The sequence below is a fragment of the Oncorhynchus kisutch genome, linkage group LG3 (assembly GCF_002021735.2).
Source record: "Oncorhynchus kisutch isolate 150728-3 linkage group LG3, Okis_V2, whole genome shotgun sequence".
NCBI lineage: Eukaryota > Metazoa > Chordata > Actinopteri > Salmoniformes > Salmonidae > Oncorhynchus > Oncorhynchus kisutch.
The window spans coordinates 73,550,912-73,571,744 of NC_034176.2; the positions used below are offsets into that span (position 1 = coordinate 73,550,912).

The following is a 20,833-nucleotide window of genomic DNA, read 5'->3' on the forward strand; positions in this document are numbered from 1 at the left end:
CATTCAAGGACATTTCTAAGTGACCCCAAACTTTTGAACAGTAGTGTTTTTAAAAAGGCAGTAAATGAGGCTGAATGAACTGTTTCGTTTCCCAGACAAGGCTCTGCTGATGGTGTAGCGGTGTTAAGGATTCATGGTGCTGAAAAGAAAGCTCTGCTGTTGGGAGAGCTTTATGTGGGCCCTAACAGTTTGTGGGTACCATTTGTCACCATTGTAGTGCAATTCATGTATTGTTTATTGTTTTGTAGTGGCTTTGCTGGCATGCAAAAAAATAAATAAAATGAATTTGCCCCACCAGGATTTACATGCTAAAATCACCACTGCAATTAATAATGTTTCCACAGGTGATAATAAGCAAATTTCTATTAAATATTTAGCAGCTCTTTAAATTTGAAAATAGGAGACCCAGAAGAGTCATTAAGATAAGGATCTTAATCCAGATCTACTGCTCTATCAAAATAATACTATATAATTACACATAAAAACACAATACTAATGTAAAATATTTGGGTCAAATACAGACCAGTCTGGATAAAAGCTTGATTTAAAAAAAAGACCTGACAAATGCAACATGTCTAAACTGACATAATGTAAATCAGGTAGATTATATTTTGTTAACTAGTTTCAGCTGACAGTTTACACTATACGCATACAAATACAATGTTGTTACTACAGCAATTACAGTTACCAGAAGGACATAATGTAAAGTGTAACGACAACCATAAATCTATTCCAATTGTCTCAGAGGCTTCAGTAATGTAAAGTGAGACTACAGAGAGACAGTTAGGTGGCAGGCTATAACCACTTCATCTCTTTTGATATCCTCAAGGAATGTGTCTGCATATATTTGACAATCAAATTCTTTACTACTATACCTAATGGTAGAACCTAGCTACCTAGAGCAGCCCAGTGTGTAGATTAGTATTCTATGAAATAGATTACCTCTTCAACATCCTATGCAATACAGGCCTTTCCATAATAAGGAATATCAAATGATAAGTTTCCCAAAAGCCAGCGGCTATATACATTCAGCAACTGTTTTTTTCAATGTAATGAACTAAATCCATCTTTTTGAATTAATATATCCCTCTGTGTAACTGATTCACTGAACAACTAAGGGCATGTCACACTGTGGTAGTGACAGTGGGGTAGTAACTCTTACCTGTAGGGTAGTTGCTCTGAAGGTGGCCCCTGCAGTGGGGGTGGCAGGTCGGGGGGAGATGTTGTTCTGGGTCTGGGCCTGGGCTTGGGCCTGTGCCTGTGCCTGGGCAAGGGCCTGCTGTGGGACCATCACCAGCTGACCCATCTCAGTGCGCACCAACACCATTCCTAGAGTGCAGACAGAGCAATCACACACAATATACTCAGTCAAAGTCATTACACTGACATAAAAGGCACCTGGGCTGGCTGTCAATGAAATGCACCTATTACAGTCACATAGTGACCCTAGAAAGTGACAAGGAGACCAGTGACAAGGAGATCACGTTGGATTTATGAAAAAGTAGAATCAATTCTGATGTTCATTCTGATTTCTTAATGCCATGTTCAATCTGCCCATGAGAGCAGTACATTCCATTTACATCAGCATCAAATAGAATGAGAAATGATAGAGCTTTTATTACACAGTGTATCTGTTACTGAACATAAATGCCTCAAACAGATTTCCATAAGCCTCCTCTAGATTAACTCAGAGAAAATGTAACTATATTATATTACAATGTTTTCACTAACACACAAAAGCTACTTTAATCACTGAACATTTTGGGTAGGCTAATGGGTATGCTATAAGAGTAATGTCCAGACACAAGTAGGCCCTATGTGACTTAAAATGTGTAGATCTCTGCGTAGGAACAACTGAAACTGCAACATACCAGCCTGCATCTCCCTGCTGGTTTGCCTCTGAAGCTAAGAAGGGGTTGGTCCTAGTCAGTCCCTGGATGGGATACCAGATAGTGTTGGAGGGCTAGTAAGAGGCACTCTTTCCTCTGGTCTTAAAAATATCAGGGCAAAAACCAAAACGTGCACCTGGGGGGCCCCAGGACCGAGTTTGGGGAACCCTGCCTTAGAGGAATTTGATGTGAAAGGATCTGTTGTGATTGGGCAAAAGACCAATTAGTGGAAAGCATTTCAGAATTGAGCTTCCTGTGTAAACGCAGCCATAGAGTCAGGACATCTGTTTAACATCCCATCCAAAATTCAGCACCCTACACAGGGCAATGTCCCAAATCACTGCCCTGGGGCATTGGGATATTTTTAAGACCAGAGGAAAGAGTGCCTCTTACTAGCCCTCCAACACTATCTGGTATCCCATCCAGGGACTGACCAGGACCAACCCTGCTTAGCTTCAGAGGCAAACCAGCAGGGAGATGCAGGCTGGTATGTTGCAGTTTCAGTTGTTCCTACGCAGAGATCTACACATTTTAAGTCACATAGGGCCTACTTGTGTCTGGACATTACTCTTATAGCATACCCATTAGCCTACCCAAAATGTTCAGTGATTAAAGTAGCTTTTGTGTGTTAGTGAAAACATTGTAGTATAATATAGTTACATTTTCTCTGAGTCTCTGAGTTAATCTAGAGGAGGCTTATGGAAATCTGTTTGAGGCATTTATGTTCAGTAACAGATACACTGTGTAATAAAAGCTCTATCATCTGCATTGACACTTTTAGCATTAACTCTCTTGCACTCTACGCACACACAGTGGACTCTATCCACACAATCATACATATTGTACCTACACCCCAACACACACACACACTACATAATTACAGCCTGAATTTAAAATACAGTAGATTCAATGTAGATATTTTGTTACTGGCCTACAAGCAATACCCCATAATTTCAAAGTGGATTTATGTTCCATTCCATTTTTCTAAATATTACAAATTAATTAAAAATGAAAAGCTGAAATTTCTTGAGTCAATAAGTATTCAACCCCTTTGTTATAGCAAGCCTAAATAAATTCTGGAGTAAAAATGTGCTTAAGAAGTCACATAATAAGTTGCATGGACTCACTCTGTGTTCAATAATAGTTTTTAACATGATTTTTTATGACTACCTCATCTCTGTACCCATGCATACAATTATCTGTAAGTTCCCTCAGTCGAGCAGTGCATTTCAAACACAGATTCAACAAAGACCTGGGAGGTTTTCCAATGCCTCGCAAAGAAGGGCACCTATTGGTAGATGTGTAAAGATTTTTAAAAAGCAGACATTGAATATCCCTTTGAGCATGGTGAAGTTATTAACTACACTTTGGATGGTGTATCAATACACCCAGTCACAAAGATACAGGAGTCCTTCCTAACTGAGTTAATGGAGAGGAAGGAAACTGCTCAGGGATTTCACCATGAGGCCAAAGCAGACGTTAAAACAGTAAAAGTTGAATGGCTGTGATAGCAGAAAACTGAGGATGAACGAACAACATTGTAGTTACTCCACAATACTAACCTAATTGACAGAGTGAAAATAAGGAAGCCTGTACATCAGAGGAGGCTGGTGGGAGGAGCTAAAAGAGGACAGGCTCATTGTAATGTCTAGAATTGAATAAATGGAATGGCGTCAAACATGTGGTTTCCATTTGGTTGATGTGTTTGAACCCGTTCCATCAATTCCATTCCAGTCTTTGCATTGATTCATTCACTGTTCATTTAGCGCTTGCAAACACATGGAGACCTAATCATGCGCCACACTGAGCACATATATGCAGCACTCACAGTGGATTGTCTTCAGGCATGTATTGGTGAGATGAGATGCAATATGGTCTAGCGGTTGAGAAATGCTCATAAACTCATAAATTGCCAGACAGTGATGTGCTCTGGGCCAGGAATTCCCTGCACTCCATGAAACTTCTCTTCTCCATTGAACTGAGGTTAAAATTATTCTGCATATCAGAATATATCATATCAGAGGTATGTATATCCTGCTATTTGTTTATTTTAAAATGTGTAACTTTGAGAGCATTATATGACAGTGGCAAGTCTAATCTCCACTAGAGCTGGGCGATATGGACAAAAATCCATATTACAATAAATTGCCTGAATTGATGCAATAACGATAAATAAACCTATAAGTTAATAACATTAATGTGCGTCAGTTTTTTAAAAACATCCTCTAAACTACTACTAGTTTGATGGTTGTAGCCATCAATTGTCCCATTAACAATCACCCATATTAGTAAACTTATTTCATTTCAAACTTTACATTTCTCTAATATAGGCTACTTATCGTAATGAACAATATCAGCAAAATTCCTGCGATAAGTGATCAGTATTGTCGGTGTCGATCATTTTCATTTTTTTTTAAGTCCCTATTCTTATTCTCTACTGAGTCAAAGTTTTTGAGCAGCATTCTCTACTGAGTCAAAGTTTTTAAGCCAAGTTAATAAACAGATCACCGACCATTTCGAATCCCACCGTACCTTCTCCACTAGGCAATCTGGTTTCCGAGCTGGTCATGGGTGCACCTCAGCCACGCTCAAGGTCCTAAACGATATCATAACCACCATCGATAAAAGACAGTACTGTGCAGCCGTCTTGATCGACCTGGCCAAGGCTTTTGTCCTGGCCAAGGCTTTCGAGGTGTCAATCACCTCATTCTTATTGGCAGACTCAATAGCCTTGGTTTCTCAAATGACTGCCTCGCCTCATTCCCCAACTACTTCTCAGATAGAGTTCAGTGTGTCAAATCGGAGGACCTGTTGTCCGGACCTCTGGCAGTCTCTATGGGGGTGCCACAGGGTTCAATTCTCGGGCCGACTCCTTTGTCTGTATATATCAATGATGTCGCTCTTGCTGCTGGTGATTCTCTGATCCACTGCTTTTAACTGTTTTTAAATGCTAGTAAAACTAAGTGCATGCTCTTCAACCGATTGCTGCCCACACCCTCCCGCCCGACTAGCATCACTACTCTGGACGGTTCTGACCTAGAATATGTGGACAACTACAAATACCTAGGTGTCTGGCTAGACTGTAAACTCTCCTTCCAGACTCACATTAAGCATCTCCAATCCAAAATTAAATCTAGAATTGGCTTTCTATTTCGCAACAAAGCCTCCTTCACTCATGCCGCCAAACATATCCTCGTAAAAATGACCATCCTACCAATCCTTGACTTCGGCGATGTCATATACAAAATAGCCCCCAACACTCTACTCAGCAAACTGGATGTAGTCTATCACAGTGCCATCCGTTTTATCACCAAAAGCCCCAAATACTACCCACCACTGCGACCTGTATGCTCTCATTGGCTGGCCCTCACTACGTATCCATCGCCAAACCCACTGGCTCCAGGTCATCTATAAGTGTTTGCTAGGTAAAGCCCCGCCTTATCTCTGCTCACTGGTCACCATAGCAACACCCACCCATAGCACACACTCCGGGCAGGTATATTGCACTGGTCATCCCCAAAGCCAACACTTCCTTTGGCCGTCTTTCCTTCCAGGTCTCTGTTGCCAATGACTGGAACCAATTGAAAAAATCTCTGAAGCTGGAGTCTTATAACTCCCTCCCTAACTTTAAGCATCAGCTGTTTGAGCAGCTTACTGATCACTGTACCTGTACACAGCCAATCTGTAAATAGCACACCCAACTACCTCATCCCCATATTATTACTTACCCTCTTGTTCTTTTGCACCCAAGTATCTCTACTTGCACGTTCATCATCTGCACATCTATCACTCCAGTATTAATGCTAAATTGTAATTATTGTACATAGACGTTTCTATTTTTATTTTATTTTGTGTTATTGACTGCACATTTGTTTGTGTGTAACTCTGTGTGGTTTTTGTCGCACTGCTTTGCTTTATCTTGGCCAGGTCGCAGTTGTAAATGAGAACTTGTTCTCAACTGGCCTACCTGGTTAAATAAAGGTGAAATTAAAAGAATATAAAAAAGAATGAGTGCATACAAAATGCATGAGTAGGCCTATCAATCTGCTGGGCCAACACAGTGATATTTTTTCTTGAAGAACTTGAGTTGCTCTTTCACGTGCCTCATGCAGTTCATTGTAACAACTTTGAGAGATGAATACCAATAGAGGAGATCATGTCTGGTGTTTTTTATGTCCTGCCATTTCATTAAACTTGCCCATTGGCAAAATACAGTGAGGCAAAAAAGTATTTAGTCAGCCACCAATTGTGCAAGTTCTCCCACTTAAAAAGATGAGGGAGGCCTGTAATGTCACCATAGGTACACTTCAACTATGACAGACAAAATGAGAAGGAAGGAAGGAATCACATTGTAGGATTTTTAATGAATTTATTTGCAAATTATGGTGGAAAATAAGTATTTGGTCACCTACAAACAAGCAAGATTTCTGGCTCTCACAGACCTGTAACTTCTTCTTTAAGAGGCTCCTCTATCCTCCACTCGTTACCTGTATTAATGGCACCTGTTTGAACTTGTTATCAGTATAAAAGACACCTGTCCACAACCTCAAACAGTCACACTCCAAACTCCACTATGGCCAAGACAAAAGAACTGTCAAAGGACACCAGAAACAAAATTGTAGACCTGCACCAGGCTGGGAAGACTGAATCTGCAATAGGTAAGCAGCTTGGTTTGAAGAAATCAACTGTGGGAGCAATTATTAGGAAATGGAAGACATACAAGACCACTGATAATCTCCCTCGATCTGGGGCTCCACGCAAGATCTCACCCCGTGGGATCAAAATGATCACAAGAACGGTGAGCAAAAATCCCAGAACCACATGGGGGGACCTAGTGAATGACCTGCAGAGAGCTGGGACCAAAGTAACAAAGCCTACCATCAGTAACACACTATGCTGCCAGGGACTAAAATCCTGCAGTGCCAGACATGTCCCCCTGCTTAAGCCAGTACATGTCCAGGCCCGTCTGAAGTTTTCTAGAGAGCATTTGGATGATCCAGAAGAAGATTGGGAGAATGTCATATGGTCAGATGAAACCAAAATATAACTTTTTGGGAAAACTCAACTCGTCGTGTTTGGAGGACAAAGAATGCTGAGTTGCAGCCAAAGAACACCATGTATCCACCCCCATGTGAAGCATGGGCATTGAAGATGAAACGTGGCTGGGTCTTTCAGCATGACAATGATCCCAAACACACCGCCCGGGCAAAGAAGGAGTGGCTTCGTAAGAAGCATTTCAAGGTCCTGGAGTGGCCTAGCCAGTCTCCAGATCTCAACCCCATAGAAAATCTTTGGAGGGAGTTGAAAGTCTGTGTTGCCCAGCAACAGCCCCAAAACATCACTGCTCTAGAGGAGATCTGCATGGAGGAATGGGCCAAAATACCAGCAACAGTGTGTGAAAACCTTGTGAAGACTTAGAGAAAACATTTGACCTCTGTCATTGCCAACAAAGGGTATATAACAAAGTATTGAGATAAACTTTTGTTATTGACCAAATACTTATTTTCCACCATAATTTGCAAATAAATTCATAAAAAAATCCTACAATGTGATTTTCTGGATTTTTTTTTCTCATTTTGTCAGTCATAGTTGAAGTGTACCTATGATGAAACTTACAGGCCTCTCATCTTTTTAAGTGGGAGAACTTGCACAATTGGTGGCTGACAAAATACTTTTTTGCCCCACTGTATGTACATGCTTGTGATGTCAGAAAAATCATTTGATTGGGTGATATCAAACAGATGCGTGGAACTTCCTTAGAACTGGAATGACGCATGCCATTGTGTACTGTGTTCTGTCATATTGTCAATGCCATTGAAATATACTGTATATTATATTCAGTATACCAGTAGGCATTTTTGTCACCATACCAACTGAGCAGCGAACATCTTGCTCACATGCAGTCTTGGTTGTGATCTTTGTGTTGTGTTGATAGTGGGTGTCATGAATCATGTAATAACTTTATTCAATTTCAGATATTTCTACGAACATTATACAGAATGAACCTAAAATCAATACAGATGTAAAGGATATGTTTTTATTTATTTATTTTTTACAACCAAATCTTATATTTAAATGGAAATTGGATGTTGTAGGGTCCAGACAACTTTTTTTGTGATTTCACATGTTTGAGAAACTTACAGCCAACAACAAATCACTTTCTCATCTGTTTTGTGTATTATGGGGCCCCCGAAAAAGCATGAACAAAGGCTCCAGAAACAAGCAAATACGTCCTCTTAGAAAAAAAACTAAGCTCTCAGTATAGTGACGCAGTTCTTTAGATGTTGTACACAAATTGTCATTCCAAACTTTATCCGCAATGTTATATTCCCTTTTGCACAACTCGAGCTGTTTCCCCTATCCAGCTGTTCCATTCTCCATGTAGCCTGCTGCTACAGGTATCTGCCAAAATAAAGGAAACACCAACTTAAAGCATTTTAATAGCACGTTGGGACACCACGAGACGCAAGAACAGCTTCAATGTGCCTTGGCATAGATTCTACAAGGGCCTGGAACTTCCTGTGTGTAAGAATCCATGTTTTCAGTACACTTTGTATCCATCATTTACTCAAGTGTTTCCTTTATTTTGGCGGTTACCTGTAAAATGGACAGAAATGTATCGCTCGAGCCACAACAAGGCGTCTATAATGTTGTGGACAATTTTCGGAATGGCACAATTTCATATGTAAAATATCTAAAAGACCTGCATCACTATACTGACAAAAAAAGGAAGCATTTGTCTTTGGAGCCTTTGTTCGTGTTTTTTCAGGGCCCCTATACTACACAACAAGAAGATGAGATTTGCTGTTTGGGGCAAGTTTCTCAAAAACATGTGAAATCACACAAAAGGTGTCTGGACACTTCTATAAGATGACATTTACATCAGAAATAGAGATGTTGTTGTAAAAACGACTTCTCCTTTAATCTGTATAGAATTTACAGATGTAATCTGTATTGACAGGTGTTTTATCAAATGAATGCTACTTTGCCCAAAGCACATTCAGAATCTGCTGCGTCTTTGGGAATCTTCAGGAAGTGATGAAGGAACACATCACATGTCCAGGTAATGTTTTACATTAAAGTACACAATTGATGTAATGACAAAGCACAGGGCTCTCAAAAAGACCTGCCCAGTTTCATTGTTTTGATCTGAGCAGATTTCCCCGCTCTGATTTGAAGAGAAGAGCAATTCATCCTTCTAACACCTTACCCGGTGGGATGGTAAACCCAGGAGGCAGTTGAATGGTCGTCTGTGGTTGTTGGGGGGGTCTGACAATCAGCTGGGGGGCTACAGTCCTTTGAGCCGCTGGGACTCCCGGTCGAAGCAGAGGCTGTATAGCTGTGGCCACAGCCGGTGACGCTGGCCTTACCATTCCAACAGTTGTTGTTTGTCCAACAACATTGACAGCAGGATTTGCCATGACATGACTTGCAGTAGTCGCCGCTGCTATGTTGGAAACAGCAGAGGGAGAGGAAACAGAGTTTATTACGGAATTGACAACACCTAACGGACTGGACATTACTATTTTGGACTGTACGGGAGCGTCCGACTTCGCTTCAGAACCCTCTTTTTTGTGGTTCACTTGTGAAGCTGCTGCACAGGTGATCGGTCCTATCGCGCCTTGTTTAACCAAGGCCGAGACGGTAGTGCCATTTCCATTATGTGCAATGCTCGCTACAATGTGACTTGGTAGTCTTTGCAAAGCAATAGTAGGAGTCCCCTTATCCAGGGGAATCGCTGATTGAGTTGAAGAAATTCTGGAGTTAGATAAAGTGAAATTCGTCGTATTTACACAAGATGTAACGTCAACGGTCCGACTTGAGTTTGCTGCACTTGCACTGCTAATCAACGCAGCAGTTCCCGCCGCAGGGGGATTATTCCTTGACGTTACCGCTCCTCCGCTACCGTTCAAACTCTGACTTCCCACGGATGCACTCCGTAACGATGCAGTTATACGTTTTCTTGGATGCTCGACAATGTCTGTTGATGTCTGACCTGAAGCCAGAGCGGAACCTCGGCTGGTGGTGGTGCTGCTGATGCTGTTGACAGGCGGAGAAGTTGCTACACCACCAAATGCAGGTAGTGTTGTGATAGATGATGTTCCATGTGATTGCAAACCGCTCTTGGTAGCGTTTACTCCAGTCCCTGAAGTGGTGGAAGCTTCCTCAAAGGACGGAATAGAACTCAGCGAAGAAGATGTAACAGTTTTCTCTAAGCTAATTTCTTTAGAGTTTATCTCCTGGTGCATCCCAGCTTTATGTTGTCCTTGTTGCTGCTGTACTAGTGTAGTACCCAGTTGGGCTGTTAGCGTTTTCCCTAAGTGATGGTTTGCAGTGAATGTAGACCCAGCACCTCTGTTTTCCGACTGAGTATCTGCAGGGTTGCTTTGTCCAACAAGTTGTGACTCCAAAGAGCCCACTAAATCGCTCACAGCTTTTTCATCCACCTCAGAAAATAGCATATCTTCCAGTGGGTCGGAGGTGCTCGCCATCTTTGATCATAGATCGCTGTCTAAAAAAAGTGTAAATGAGTGAAATGCGCATGCGTGTTACTAGGCATTGTGGGAATTAATCTGACGTCAAAGAGCCAATATTTATGGTTGTTTTTTTCAAATTTCATTGATTAATAAATGTATTACTAAACAAAATACTGTAAGGAAATTGTTTAGCACGTTACATTTCAGCACGTAATAAAGTGGGAGTTCTCACAGAAACTCAGAAACCTCACATTTTATTATGGCAATGAAAATAGGCTTTAGTCTGGGAGAGTAGCATATGGTCCCTAGGACATATTTTAGAGATTTTATTTTGACACTTGCCACAGACACGACTGGAAATACTTAGTAGTTTCCGCACCAAATAATTTCACCTTCACCTAATTTCACCTATCAAGGTTTGTTGCTTCGGCTAGCTGTGGCTGGCTGCTGGTTTGTTAGAATTGCTGGAAGGACATTTTGTTATATTAAGCAGATTGCAACTGCACCCTTGCATTTATTGCAGATTACATTAAAATACATGATACATGTGTGGAAACTGCTTAATTAAACAAACGTTGTCTTTTTATGTATTTTATGCATACGGGGTGGGCGAGAGAGATGGGCGATAAGGTATCCAGTGGCAGCGATGGAAAATGTACATAAACTGTAGTTGGCAGTCTCAGATCTAGGATCAGTTTGCCCTCTCCCAATCCCAGAAAGTATCCAGAAGGGAGAGAAACACAAAACTAACCTTAGATCAGTAATCTTTGAAAGGTAGCAATGATCCCGTGAAAACTCGCGATATCTACGGTTGACAGAGACGATTTCCCACCATTCTTTGCGGTGAGGCAAGGCATCATAAGAAAACGGCCATGTCGTTGTGCTAGCAAATTGGTGGAAGAACGAACGAGCAATACTCTTTGTTAGAAGTGTGCAAACAGGACTAAATAACGTAGCTAGCTACTTTCCATATACTTTTGGAAGATCTATATTTATTTCCCACACTCAAATAAAAAGGAAGACGGTATGAGTGGAGGGACACCCTACATCGGGAGTAAAATTAGCCTAATCTCGAAGGCCGAGATTCGCTATGAGGGAATTTTATACACAATTGACACCGAAAATTCGACTGTTGCCCTCGCCAAAGGTAAGCTAAAACGTATACCTTGCAATCAAATAAGTCGATAAATTGAAAACACCGTTTTTTTAACTAGCAATGTGGTGCAGGCATTTAGTCTGTCACTGTCAAATTCTTTACAATGCTAGTTAGCATAGCTAGTAGCTAGCTTTGTCGAATGCGTAATCATGCGTGTGGCAGGCTAGTTTAAGTTAGCAGAGCTGATTTAACTAGCCCGTTTCACTGCAAACGCTCTGGCCTGTTTCATTCATGCTTTGTTGGTGCATTGTTTAGCTGACCGGTTTATCACTTCAGCTAACTTGCACGATTAGATAGTAAACGTTAATGTGGGCGGGAAATCGGCTAGATAAAATGCTAACGATGTTGACCTTAATTTGATGGCTAGAAAGTGCAAGTTAGCTAACTAGCGACCGTTCTATTGTTGTTCCTCCAGTGGCAGCTAGCTGCCTGTTTGCACTGGTATGTGCATGCGCTCACTTGCGTTCTTTGTTTACGTCCTGCACGGTGTTTCATTTTGTCAATACTAGACTGTACAATGAATGGTGGATGATCTGGCAGGCAATCAATGTAATTTGTCTCTGCATTTGTTTATCCAAACAGTCCGCTCCTTTGGCACTGAGGACCGCCCTACTGACAGGCCAATTCCACCACGGGATGAAGTCTTCGAGTACATAATATTCAGAGGGAGTGACATCAAGGACCTGACTGTTTGCGAGCCACCAAAAGCCACCAGCTCCCTGCCTCAGGACCCTGCCATTGTTCAAGTAAGCAGGACATTGATCTAGTCAATGATTCATTGGGAAATGTATTTGCTGTTTACATACTTAATAGTTCTGTATATGGTTGTCTAACATTTTGTTTTCCCCAGTCCTCTATTGGATCCACCAATGCTCCACCCCCATCATTCCAGTCTGTGGGCTCATATGCACCCTTTAGCGGCAGGGCTCCTGTCCCCCCTTACAGCCAGTTTAACCCCAGCCCCCTGGTGTCCCAGCAGTTTGGAGTTGTCGGTGGAGGTTGGTACATTCATCTTGTTGCTTTGCCATTCTATCATCTCTGAGATGTCTGAAATGAAGAATGATCTTGAAAGCTCTTGTATTGTCAGTGTGTAATGCAATGCTGTTGGAGCTAGTACTTTTTTCTTTAGCATATCTGCCTCTCAATATCATGCAATTTTATGTTCTATGCAGTATCTTGCTTGCAGTTAACATCAGTGGAGAACTGCACTTCTTGCATTATTATAATCACACAACCTGCCTTTGATCATGACTCTGTTCCAGTGCATTACACAAGAAATTGGACTATGGTGTCTTCTATATGGGGGGAGTTGTGTTAAGAGCCCCAGCGCTCGGTCTGAACAGTAACATGTCACTTGTGGTACGGTTTTGGAGGCATAAGGATCTTATCTTTAATATCAGTGAGAAATAATAATTAAAGGTTAAAGTGATACACCTTTTTTATTGGTTTAGTGTTCCCACATGGCCATATCTCCATGTTACAGCGTGTGTTTATGGAAGACAGAGGCACTACCTGTGCTAATTAGCTATCTGGCATACTCCAAACGCCTGTGTGTAACTGTAGAAGGTTGCCAGAAATGTCACACTGAAAAATACTGTTTGCTTCAATGGTGATAAAGCTGGTTAAAAGTGTACAGTAAGTGTATATTTTGCAGTTGTGAAATGATTTTGAAAGTAAAGGGATTTGTTTCTAGAACCGAATTGCAATTTTTTATTGATTTCATGTTTAAATTGAGTGTATGGGGCTCCCGAGTGGAGCAGAGGTCTAAGGCACTGCATGAGTGCTAGAGGTGTTACTACAGTCCCAGCTTCATATGTGCCACAACCGGCCGTGGTCGGGAGTCCAATAGGACCGCTCGTAATTGGCCCAGCGTCATCCGGGTTTGGGGATGGGTTTGGCCAGTGGGGCTTTACTTGACTCATTGCACTCTAGTGACTCTTTGTGGTGGGCCGGGTGCCTGCAGGCTCACCACCTATGCCAGTTTCCAGCAGGGGAGGCTGACACATTGGTACGGCTGGCTTCCGGGTTAAGCTGGCGGGTGTTAAGGAGCGCAGTTAGGTGGACGCATGACTTCGCCTCTCCCGAGCCCATTGGGGCGCTGCCGCGATGAACCAAGATCGAATAATTGGGGAGAAAAGGGGGTAAAATAATATATATATTTATATTGCTTATTTGGCTGTGTTGGCTGCCAGAGCCAGTCTACCTTTTAAATATATCATATAATGTCCTTGGACCTTAAAGAGTAACAGTTGGCTCCTTAAAGATAAACTTCTCCTTAATGCAACTGCTGTGTCCGATTTCAAAAAAGCACACCATGAGATAATCTTGAGTACAGCGCTCAGCCGCCAAAACAAGCCATACATACACCTGCCAGGTTGTGGAGTCAACAAAAGTCAGAAAAGGCGTTATAAATATTCACTTACTTTTGATCTTCACCGGAATGCACTACCGGGAATCCCAGTTCCACAATAAATGTTTGTTTTGTTCGATAAGTCCAACTTTGTCCAAATACCTCCTTTTTGTTCGTGTTTAGTTCACAAATGCACAAAGCGCAGGCACTAAGTCCAGATGAAAAGTCAAAAAGGTTCCATTAAAGTTTGCAGAAACATGTCAAACGATGGATGTATATAATCAATCTTTAGGATGTTTTTATCATAAATCTTCAATAATATTCCAACCGGACAATTCCATTGTCATTAGACAGGGAACGGAGCTCACGCCACGTGTAAACAACTCATTGCTTTCAGCTGAGCCACTTACTCAGAGTGCTCTTATTCTCTCTCCTTTCACAATAGAGGCCTGAAACAACTTTCTAAAGACTGTTAACATCTACTTGGCAGCATTAGGAAGTGCAATCTGAGCCCATTTACACTGGATATTGGATTGGCAATCACTTGAAAAACGACAAACCTCAGATTTCCCACTTCCTGGTTGGATTTTTCTCAGGTTTTTGCCTGCCATATGAGTTCTGCTATACTCAGACATCATTCAAACAGTTTTAGAAACTTCAGTGTTTTCTATTCAACTCTACTAATAATATGCATATCCTAGCTTCTGGGCCTTAGTAGCAGGCAGTTTACTCTGGGCATGCTTTTCATCCGGATGTGAAAATACTGCCCTCTAGAGGTAAACAGTACATCTTGGGCTAAACCCTGCCTTATCCCCTAGGTCGCATCAGTCCCCAGCTGGACACTCTGAGGAAGAGCCCTTCCATGGAGCAGGCAGTGCAGACTTCCCCCACCACTGCCCCTGCTGCACCAGTGGGACAAAGGGGCCCAACTGGCCCATCAGCCAGGCCCATCACTACCCTGGGCAACCAGAAGCCTCCAGACATCCTGGAACAGAGGAGGGGTGAGGCTGTAGCCAGGCTTGGCCTGAATGTCCACAATGTACTGCTATCACACAGACTAGTCTACATTGCCTGTTGAGAACAATTGCTTGATTGCCTATCTCTCTAAGTGAAGAACCTGGCCATATGGCTTTCTAGTTTAGAATATTGTTGCTCTTGACTGATATGCCAAAATAATTGTGAGTTTGGTCTTTTTATTTTTGTGCTTTTTTTAGGCCCTGAGGTTCAGAAAATACCCAGAACTGATTCTGAGCAAGGTGGTGGCGACAACCGGAATCACCGTCAATGTGGTGAGTTGGTTCTCATGAAATACCAGTGTACTTGCTAACCTGTTTTAAGCTCTCGCCCTAGCTTCTGTTGTACACTGGCTTACTAGTGTTAATGTGCCCATGTTTTTCTGTCAAAATAAGATCTATACGCATTCAAACTAAATATAATTTAAAGGTTGCTTTGCTATTGTTTGTCTGACTCTGCTGTCTTGTCTTCCCAGCCGGTGGTCCTCCCCCTCAGCGCCGTGGTCGTGGAGGTGGTCACCGTGGAAGAGGCCGTTTCAACCCACACAGGGACGGTCCCATGAAGTTTGATCAAGACTTTGACTTTGAGACTGCCAACGCTCAGTTCAACAAGGAGGAGATTGAAAAAGAGTTTCAGAGCAAACTCAAACTGAAAGGTACTATTTGTAATTATTATAGCATGTTCCATGCAGCAGTAATGTCATGGCCTAGCCTGGGTTCCTACCTAAATTCCCAGGCTGCCACTGTTGACTTGGAACTTGTCCATTTTTGTGTACTCTTTTTATCCTCTTATCTTAATCCAAGTTTATGAAGAAATGTTGTACCCCTTTTTTAATTGTCTAACATAGACGACAAGCCTGATAAACCAGAGAAGGCTCTTAATGGAGATGAGAAGGCAGATTCTGGAGTGGAGACCCAGAACAGTGAAGGCAATGCTGAAGAAGAGGAACCTGTGGTGGCCAACGTTTACTACGACAAGACTAAGTCCTTCTTTGATAACATTTCTTCTGATGATACAAGGCATGTCCCTTTTGCTCTCTTAAACTATTAACTATTTTTATTTGTGCTTTGTGGTATTGATAGTGTCTCATACTAATTGAAATCCAAAGCATGTCGGTTAGGTTAGTCTTTGGCATTAATGGTCTCATTTTGTATTTACAGGAAAGCAGCTGAGCGATCTGGCGGTTCAGGATTCCCAAGAAGGCAGACTTGGGCTGAGGAGAGGAGGATGAATTCGGAGACCTTTGGCATTCCACTGAGGCACAACCGAGGCCGAGGAGGCTTCAGAGGAAGTCGTGGCGGCGTGGGCTTCCGTGGGGGCAGAGGGCGTGCCATGAGCAGAGGTTCCTTTGGACCCACCCGCGGGGCCCCACCCGGCTTCAGGGGAGGATTCCGAGGAAGCAGCAGAGGTGGCCGGGAGTTCGTTGAATATGAATACAGGGTAAATCATTCCGTACACCACATGTAAAAATATTGGTGATTTTATATTTTATTATTCCAAAGTTAAATGTACATAAACACACACTCGCAACAAAGGACAGGACAACCCAACATCACACTTATAATGCAAGTAAAGTTCAATATGATGCAAGACTTTGTCTCGATATTATTAAAGGCTGGATGCGTGTTCAAGTCTAAACATGTTTTGCTTTATTCCAGAAGGATAACAAAGTGGCCGCGTAGTGCACCAGAGAGATGGATCCACCAAGAATTGTAGCCCTTCATGGTCCAGAAATATTTGTCAAGATTGACATACTCTGTAAATTTCCCACCAGCACTGGGGTTGACTGCTTGATTTCAACGGGTGTGAATGCAGTTTCTTTACCAATGTCATTTTTTTTCTCCCAAAAATACAACAAAGGATTATAATGTGCTTTTGAGAATTTGAGCATTGTTTGATATTATACAGTAATCAGAGGGACAAGAACTTGTGTAAATATTGTACTCCAGTGGAATTATTCAGTATTTTTGCATCTATTTGAGTTCCTTTCTTACTAAAATTGTATTTGATAATGTTGTGTAAAGATGTATGCAGAATCCCGCTGATACTGTGAGTACTTTGATCACTGAAAAATAGCTTTATTTTTGGGGGGATATATCCTGCAATGTACCTTAGGAGCACTAAAATCCTACATAGCCTGTCGGGTCACAGTTTTTGTTTTTTATATTTTCCTAGTCTATTTCTTAGTAGCCGTTTATCCCGTGTTTTGACGTTCTGCTGTACTTTGCCAAGTTTCTTAGAAACTATTGTTTCAGTGTTCCTGCTAAAAGACTAAAATGTAAATGTTCTTGGGGTACATCAAGTAGATAAGTGGTTTACATCATAGGCTCAATTTTGTTGTTGGAGAGCTCCTGCTTTCTAATTAAGGTAGTCAGTTCAGACCTTTAAGCTATTTATACAAGATCGGAGTAGGTCAGACATCCTGAAAACATTTTGGAGCGTTTTCACTAATCGGGATCATTTGTTTTATCATCTTACTGAATATTGAATGAATGTATTTCTACTGCATCACGCTGTTATTTCTGCCCCAAAAATATTTTGTGGTTGCCACTTAACTTCTGGTTTTAGAAATGCATATGAATGAATTGATTCAGAACTTTTGGGATGTGTTCTCTACCCCTAAGCATGCCCTGTGGTTCCCAACACCTGCTAATGCTGGTCACCAACTACAGGTCATGTTGGGAAGGACTGCAGTCCTTGTGATTCAGTGATGGGGTGTGCTGCACATATTTGCTCTGGCATATTTTTGTTAAATGTAGTGTTGGTGACTATAGCTCTTTTTAGTGTAGTCAATGTCGTCAAAGGAGGCTTTTCTGCAACAATCATGGCTGAACTTGGAGCATCAGTCATTAGAAATGTCTATCTAGCCTTCATCTCCCCAGCGCTTGAATATGAAATAACTGCCATGTTTTAAATAGCCGCTTAACAAGTGTCTATGGTATTAAATCATTGTTGACCTCTAAATGTTTGCCCTGCAAGAGAAGATGGCTGCTTCTGGCCTAGACTGCTGTGTAACCAGATTGATCTTGTCCCCAGTATGGAATACGACTGGGAGCATTGGGCTACATATTCTGTTTGTTTCAAAACAATTTGCAATTCAACAAGTGTTACTGATGTATGTTGACAATTTTCTAGCAGACAATCTTGCTTTGCCTGATGGTCTATTGGCATGCTTGCCCCTTGTATGGTGTTGCATCTGAAAAAACAATCTGGTGTGCTCAACTCAACAAAGATGCTGGTGTTTTTTGTTTTTCAGTCCCACTAATGCAACTTCAGTGAATAATAGTATCATTCACCAGCTGTATTGACATTGTAGTAGCCTGGCACACAAGTGATTCTAATGTAAGCTTGTCCTGAAAAAAGAACATCCAATTTGTTGAAGTGGCAATATGTTGGGGAGAGTAAGGGCTGTATAACTTGGGCAAAATCTTCAGCCATCAGAGATAATATTCTGCACAACTAGGTTTGAGTTTACATTCATAGATTTATTTTAAGTCCAACTGCTAAATTTACATGAGGTTGAAGGAAACAAATTCACTTGTTGGAAGAAGTTAGATGAAAAGTGGTGAAGTTACTCCAGGCCTTAAAACCAATCTACTAAACTTCTGGAAGAATTCCTAGTGATCCAATTCCAGCATTTGTAATAAACCGCATCGGTGCTTTAAGCTTGCAATGTTTGTCCCTTTCCCCATGCTTGGGGAAGTCTATTGAGCACTGTCTATTGTTCAGCACTTGCAGTTTGGAGGATTGTCCATAAAATCATACCTCTTGAGGCGATTCAGATATTTAATGGGATATTTTCTTTTTTTAAGATAAAGGGATGTGAACTGGATGTTGAGACCAGTGGATAAGGGGGTGGATTTTTCAGATGTTCTCACTTTTTGTCAGTATGTTTGGGAGTGCTAGAAGGAGGGTTATGCATTTATCTCCCTCTCAATTGACCTACAGTATGATGACAATATGTAAGCTATACTATTTGAAAACACTACAAGATAAACCTGATCTAGAACATAAAAAATGTTGGGCAGCTAGGCCAATATATCCTGTAGTTCATAAATGTGCAGTTTGACTGAATTGTTGTACAGATTGATAATACAGAGCAATGTATGGCAGCCTTAGCCTCGTACGAATCATCCTGATCTGTGAGCTCGTGAGATCAGGATGGCTTGTATGGGGCTATGGCAGCCTTACCTTGTGATAAAACACAAAATAATGACTCCGAACAAGGATTATACACAGGAGCCTGGGCAGTTGCAATAACCACATCGGTGTAAGGTCCAGAGCTAATTTGAGATTTCAAACTACATATTACCTACATATTGCTGTAAAGTTTTGATTACATTAGTTACTTCTTCCGACCTCTGGAATAATAAAGCCAGATATTGTTTCTAAATAAAGCAGTTGAACAGCATGGTGTACTTCAAGTGGGCCGACCCTCTGCAGACAGGTTTTTACTCTATAAAAATAAACAATTGTTCAATAGCCATCTCCTTGTTTTTATTATATTGACAGTCGAGTTGCCTTCCAAGAATTGTGGACACTACTCAGTTCACATATTTTTCAAGATTTTAGGCGAAATGAAATTATTGCCTTCTAGCAAACCTTCCAGGCTCATAGCATCTGTGTATGTCATTTTTTTAGGGCTTTTCAGTTACTATTTGAAATATGTTTATGGTCATGGTATTTTATAGAGAAGGGGGAACATGTATATGTAGCTTGAAAATGTATTTAAGTTATATTTTTTATAGACATGCTTCTGTAGAAAGCATTGGGTTGACTTTTTCTGAAGTTTCATTAGATTTTGACATGCGCACTAGCACGGGCACGGGACGTTTTTTCACTTCGCTCCCTAGCTACTTCTCGTCCTACCCTGAGTCCTACTCCTGTCCAAAACAACTGGACAGATGAACTTGATATAGCAGGAAGCATCAATTAGCCTATCCACAGATTATCAGGATTCTATATCAGGGTAAAGACAAGGGACTGGATTGAAATTGAACGGGCAAATGTTCGACTAAAATGAACGAAAATCCCTGTTTCCACTAGTTACCATAGCCACAAAGTCTGGATGGCTATATCGTAAAAATCATGAAAACAGAAATTGGCCTTTGGGTCATAATTTAAAGTTCGGGTTAGGCATAAGATTAGCGGTGAGGTTAAGATGTGGAACACCGTTTTGGTCTTAAAGCACGTGGTCAAAACGCGATCTTTTTAATGCTATGTGTGTAAAGTAAACATCTCCACGCGTCAAAGAAGGGCGTGCAAATGTGCTTGCAGGTGGTTTAACATGTGCTAAATAAACGTCTGCAAGCGGCCCTGCGCACGTTAAATTAACGCCTACAGCTGCTAAATATACATCCACTCACGCTAATTTAACGCGTTCTTTAATATGCAATTTTACTAGCTTCTCCTTTCAAACAGATTTCACAGTTTGAAGGAACTTCCTTTTCCACTGCAAACAGATTTTGATATTTAGCTAACGCCGGTAGTCTCGAACTCCGGCCATATTATATTGTAATGACCAGACTAGATCATAAAGGAACAATTGTCCAGTGTCGTGGAAATTTCCTCTATTTACCAAATCATGAGAGCAAACCACACACAAGTCAGAGTTAGTTATCAAAGTCCATCTTTAATTATATGAGCTCTATCACGACCCTGTGACTCTCAGATCAATTCAGTGTCTATCAATGAATTCTCTGAGAGTCCCTTAAACATTGCAGCTGAGATCCTTTAATAGCAAAAAACACACATAGTCAGACAGCATAGACATAATAAATCGTTCAGCTTTGTCTCCTAAACTATGTTATTTTCTCAAACTCAGAACAATAAACCAATCATCCATATCAACAGGCATATATCAAATCCATCCTATCTTGACAAGATCACAGAGACACACTGACTGGCACACAGACATTGTGGAGCCAAGAGATACACGCTTGACCTC

The 20,833-nt window shown here is 41.4% G+C and overlaps 2 protein-coding genes across 3 annotated transcripts in view; one reads left to right on the plus strand and one right to left on the minus strand.

The window, feature by feature from the left end:
- Positions 1 to 10,432, minus strand: part of LOC109881355 (transcription initiation factor TFIID subunit 4) — a 121,696-nt gene extending 111,264 nt beyond the window's left edge. The window contains exons 1-2 of the mRNA XM_031814346.1: positions 9,100 to 10,432; positions 1,163 to 1,329 (exon numbers count right to left, since the gene is read on the minus strand). Coding sequence (XP_031670206.1) covers positions 1,163 to 1,329; positions 9,100 to 10,381 — 1,449 coding nt within the window. The 5' untranslated portion in view covers positions 10,382 to 10,432. The remainder of the gene's footprint in view (positions 1 to 1,162; positions 1,330 to 9,099) is intronic.
- Positions 10,433 to 11,201: 769 nt separating this feature from the next.
- Positions 11,202 to 19,372, plus strand: LOC109881354 (protein LSM14 homolog A-like). 2 transcript variants are annotated; one of them, XM_020473506.2, is made up of 9 exons: positions 11,202 to 11,513; positions 12,105 to 12,268; positions 12,373 to 12,520; positions 14,691 to 14,873; positions 15,087 to 15,161; positions 15,362 to 15,541; positions 15,734 to 15,905; positions 16,047 to 16,326; positions 16,545 to 19,372. In XM_020473506.2, the coding sequence occupies exons 1-9, from the start codon at positions 11,393 to 11,395 to the stop codon at positions 16,566 to 16,568; spliced, it is 1,347 nt and encodes a 448-aa protein (XP_020329095.1). In that variant the 5' UTR covers positions 11,202 to 11,392; the 3' UTR covers positions 16,569 to 19,372. The 2 variants fall into 2 exon arrangements, with proteins under 2 accessions (XP_020329095.1, XP_020329096.1); XM_020473507.2 differs by having other exon boundaries at positions 16,548 to 19,372.
- The last annotated feature ends 1,461 nt before the right edge of the window (positions 19,373 to 20,833 follow it).

Coding starts and splice junctions, on each gene's coding strand:
- LOC109881354 (XM_020473506.2), top strand. CDS start 11,393: ATGAGTGGAGGGACACCCTACATCGGGAGTAAAATTAGCCTAATCTCG. Junction 15,162..15,361: donor CCGGAATCACCGTCAATGTG/GTGAGTTGGTTC, acceptor TTGTCTTCCCAG/CCGGTGGTCCTCCCCCTCAG. Junction 16,327..16,544: donor TCGTTGAATATGAATACAGG/GTAAATCATTCC, acceptor GCTTTATTCCAG/AAGGATAACAAAGTGGCCGC.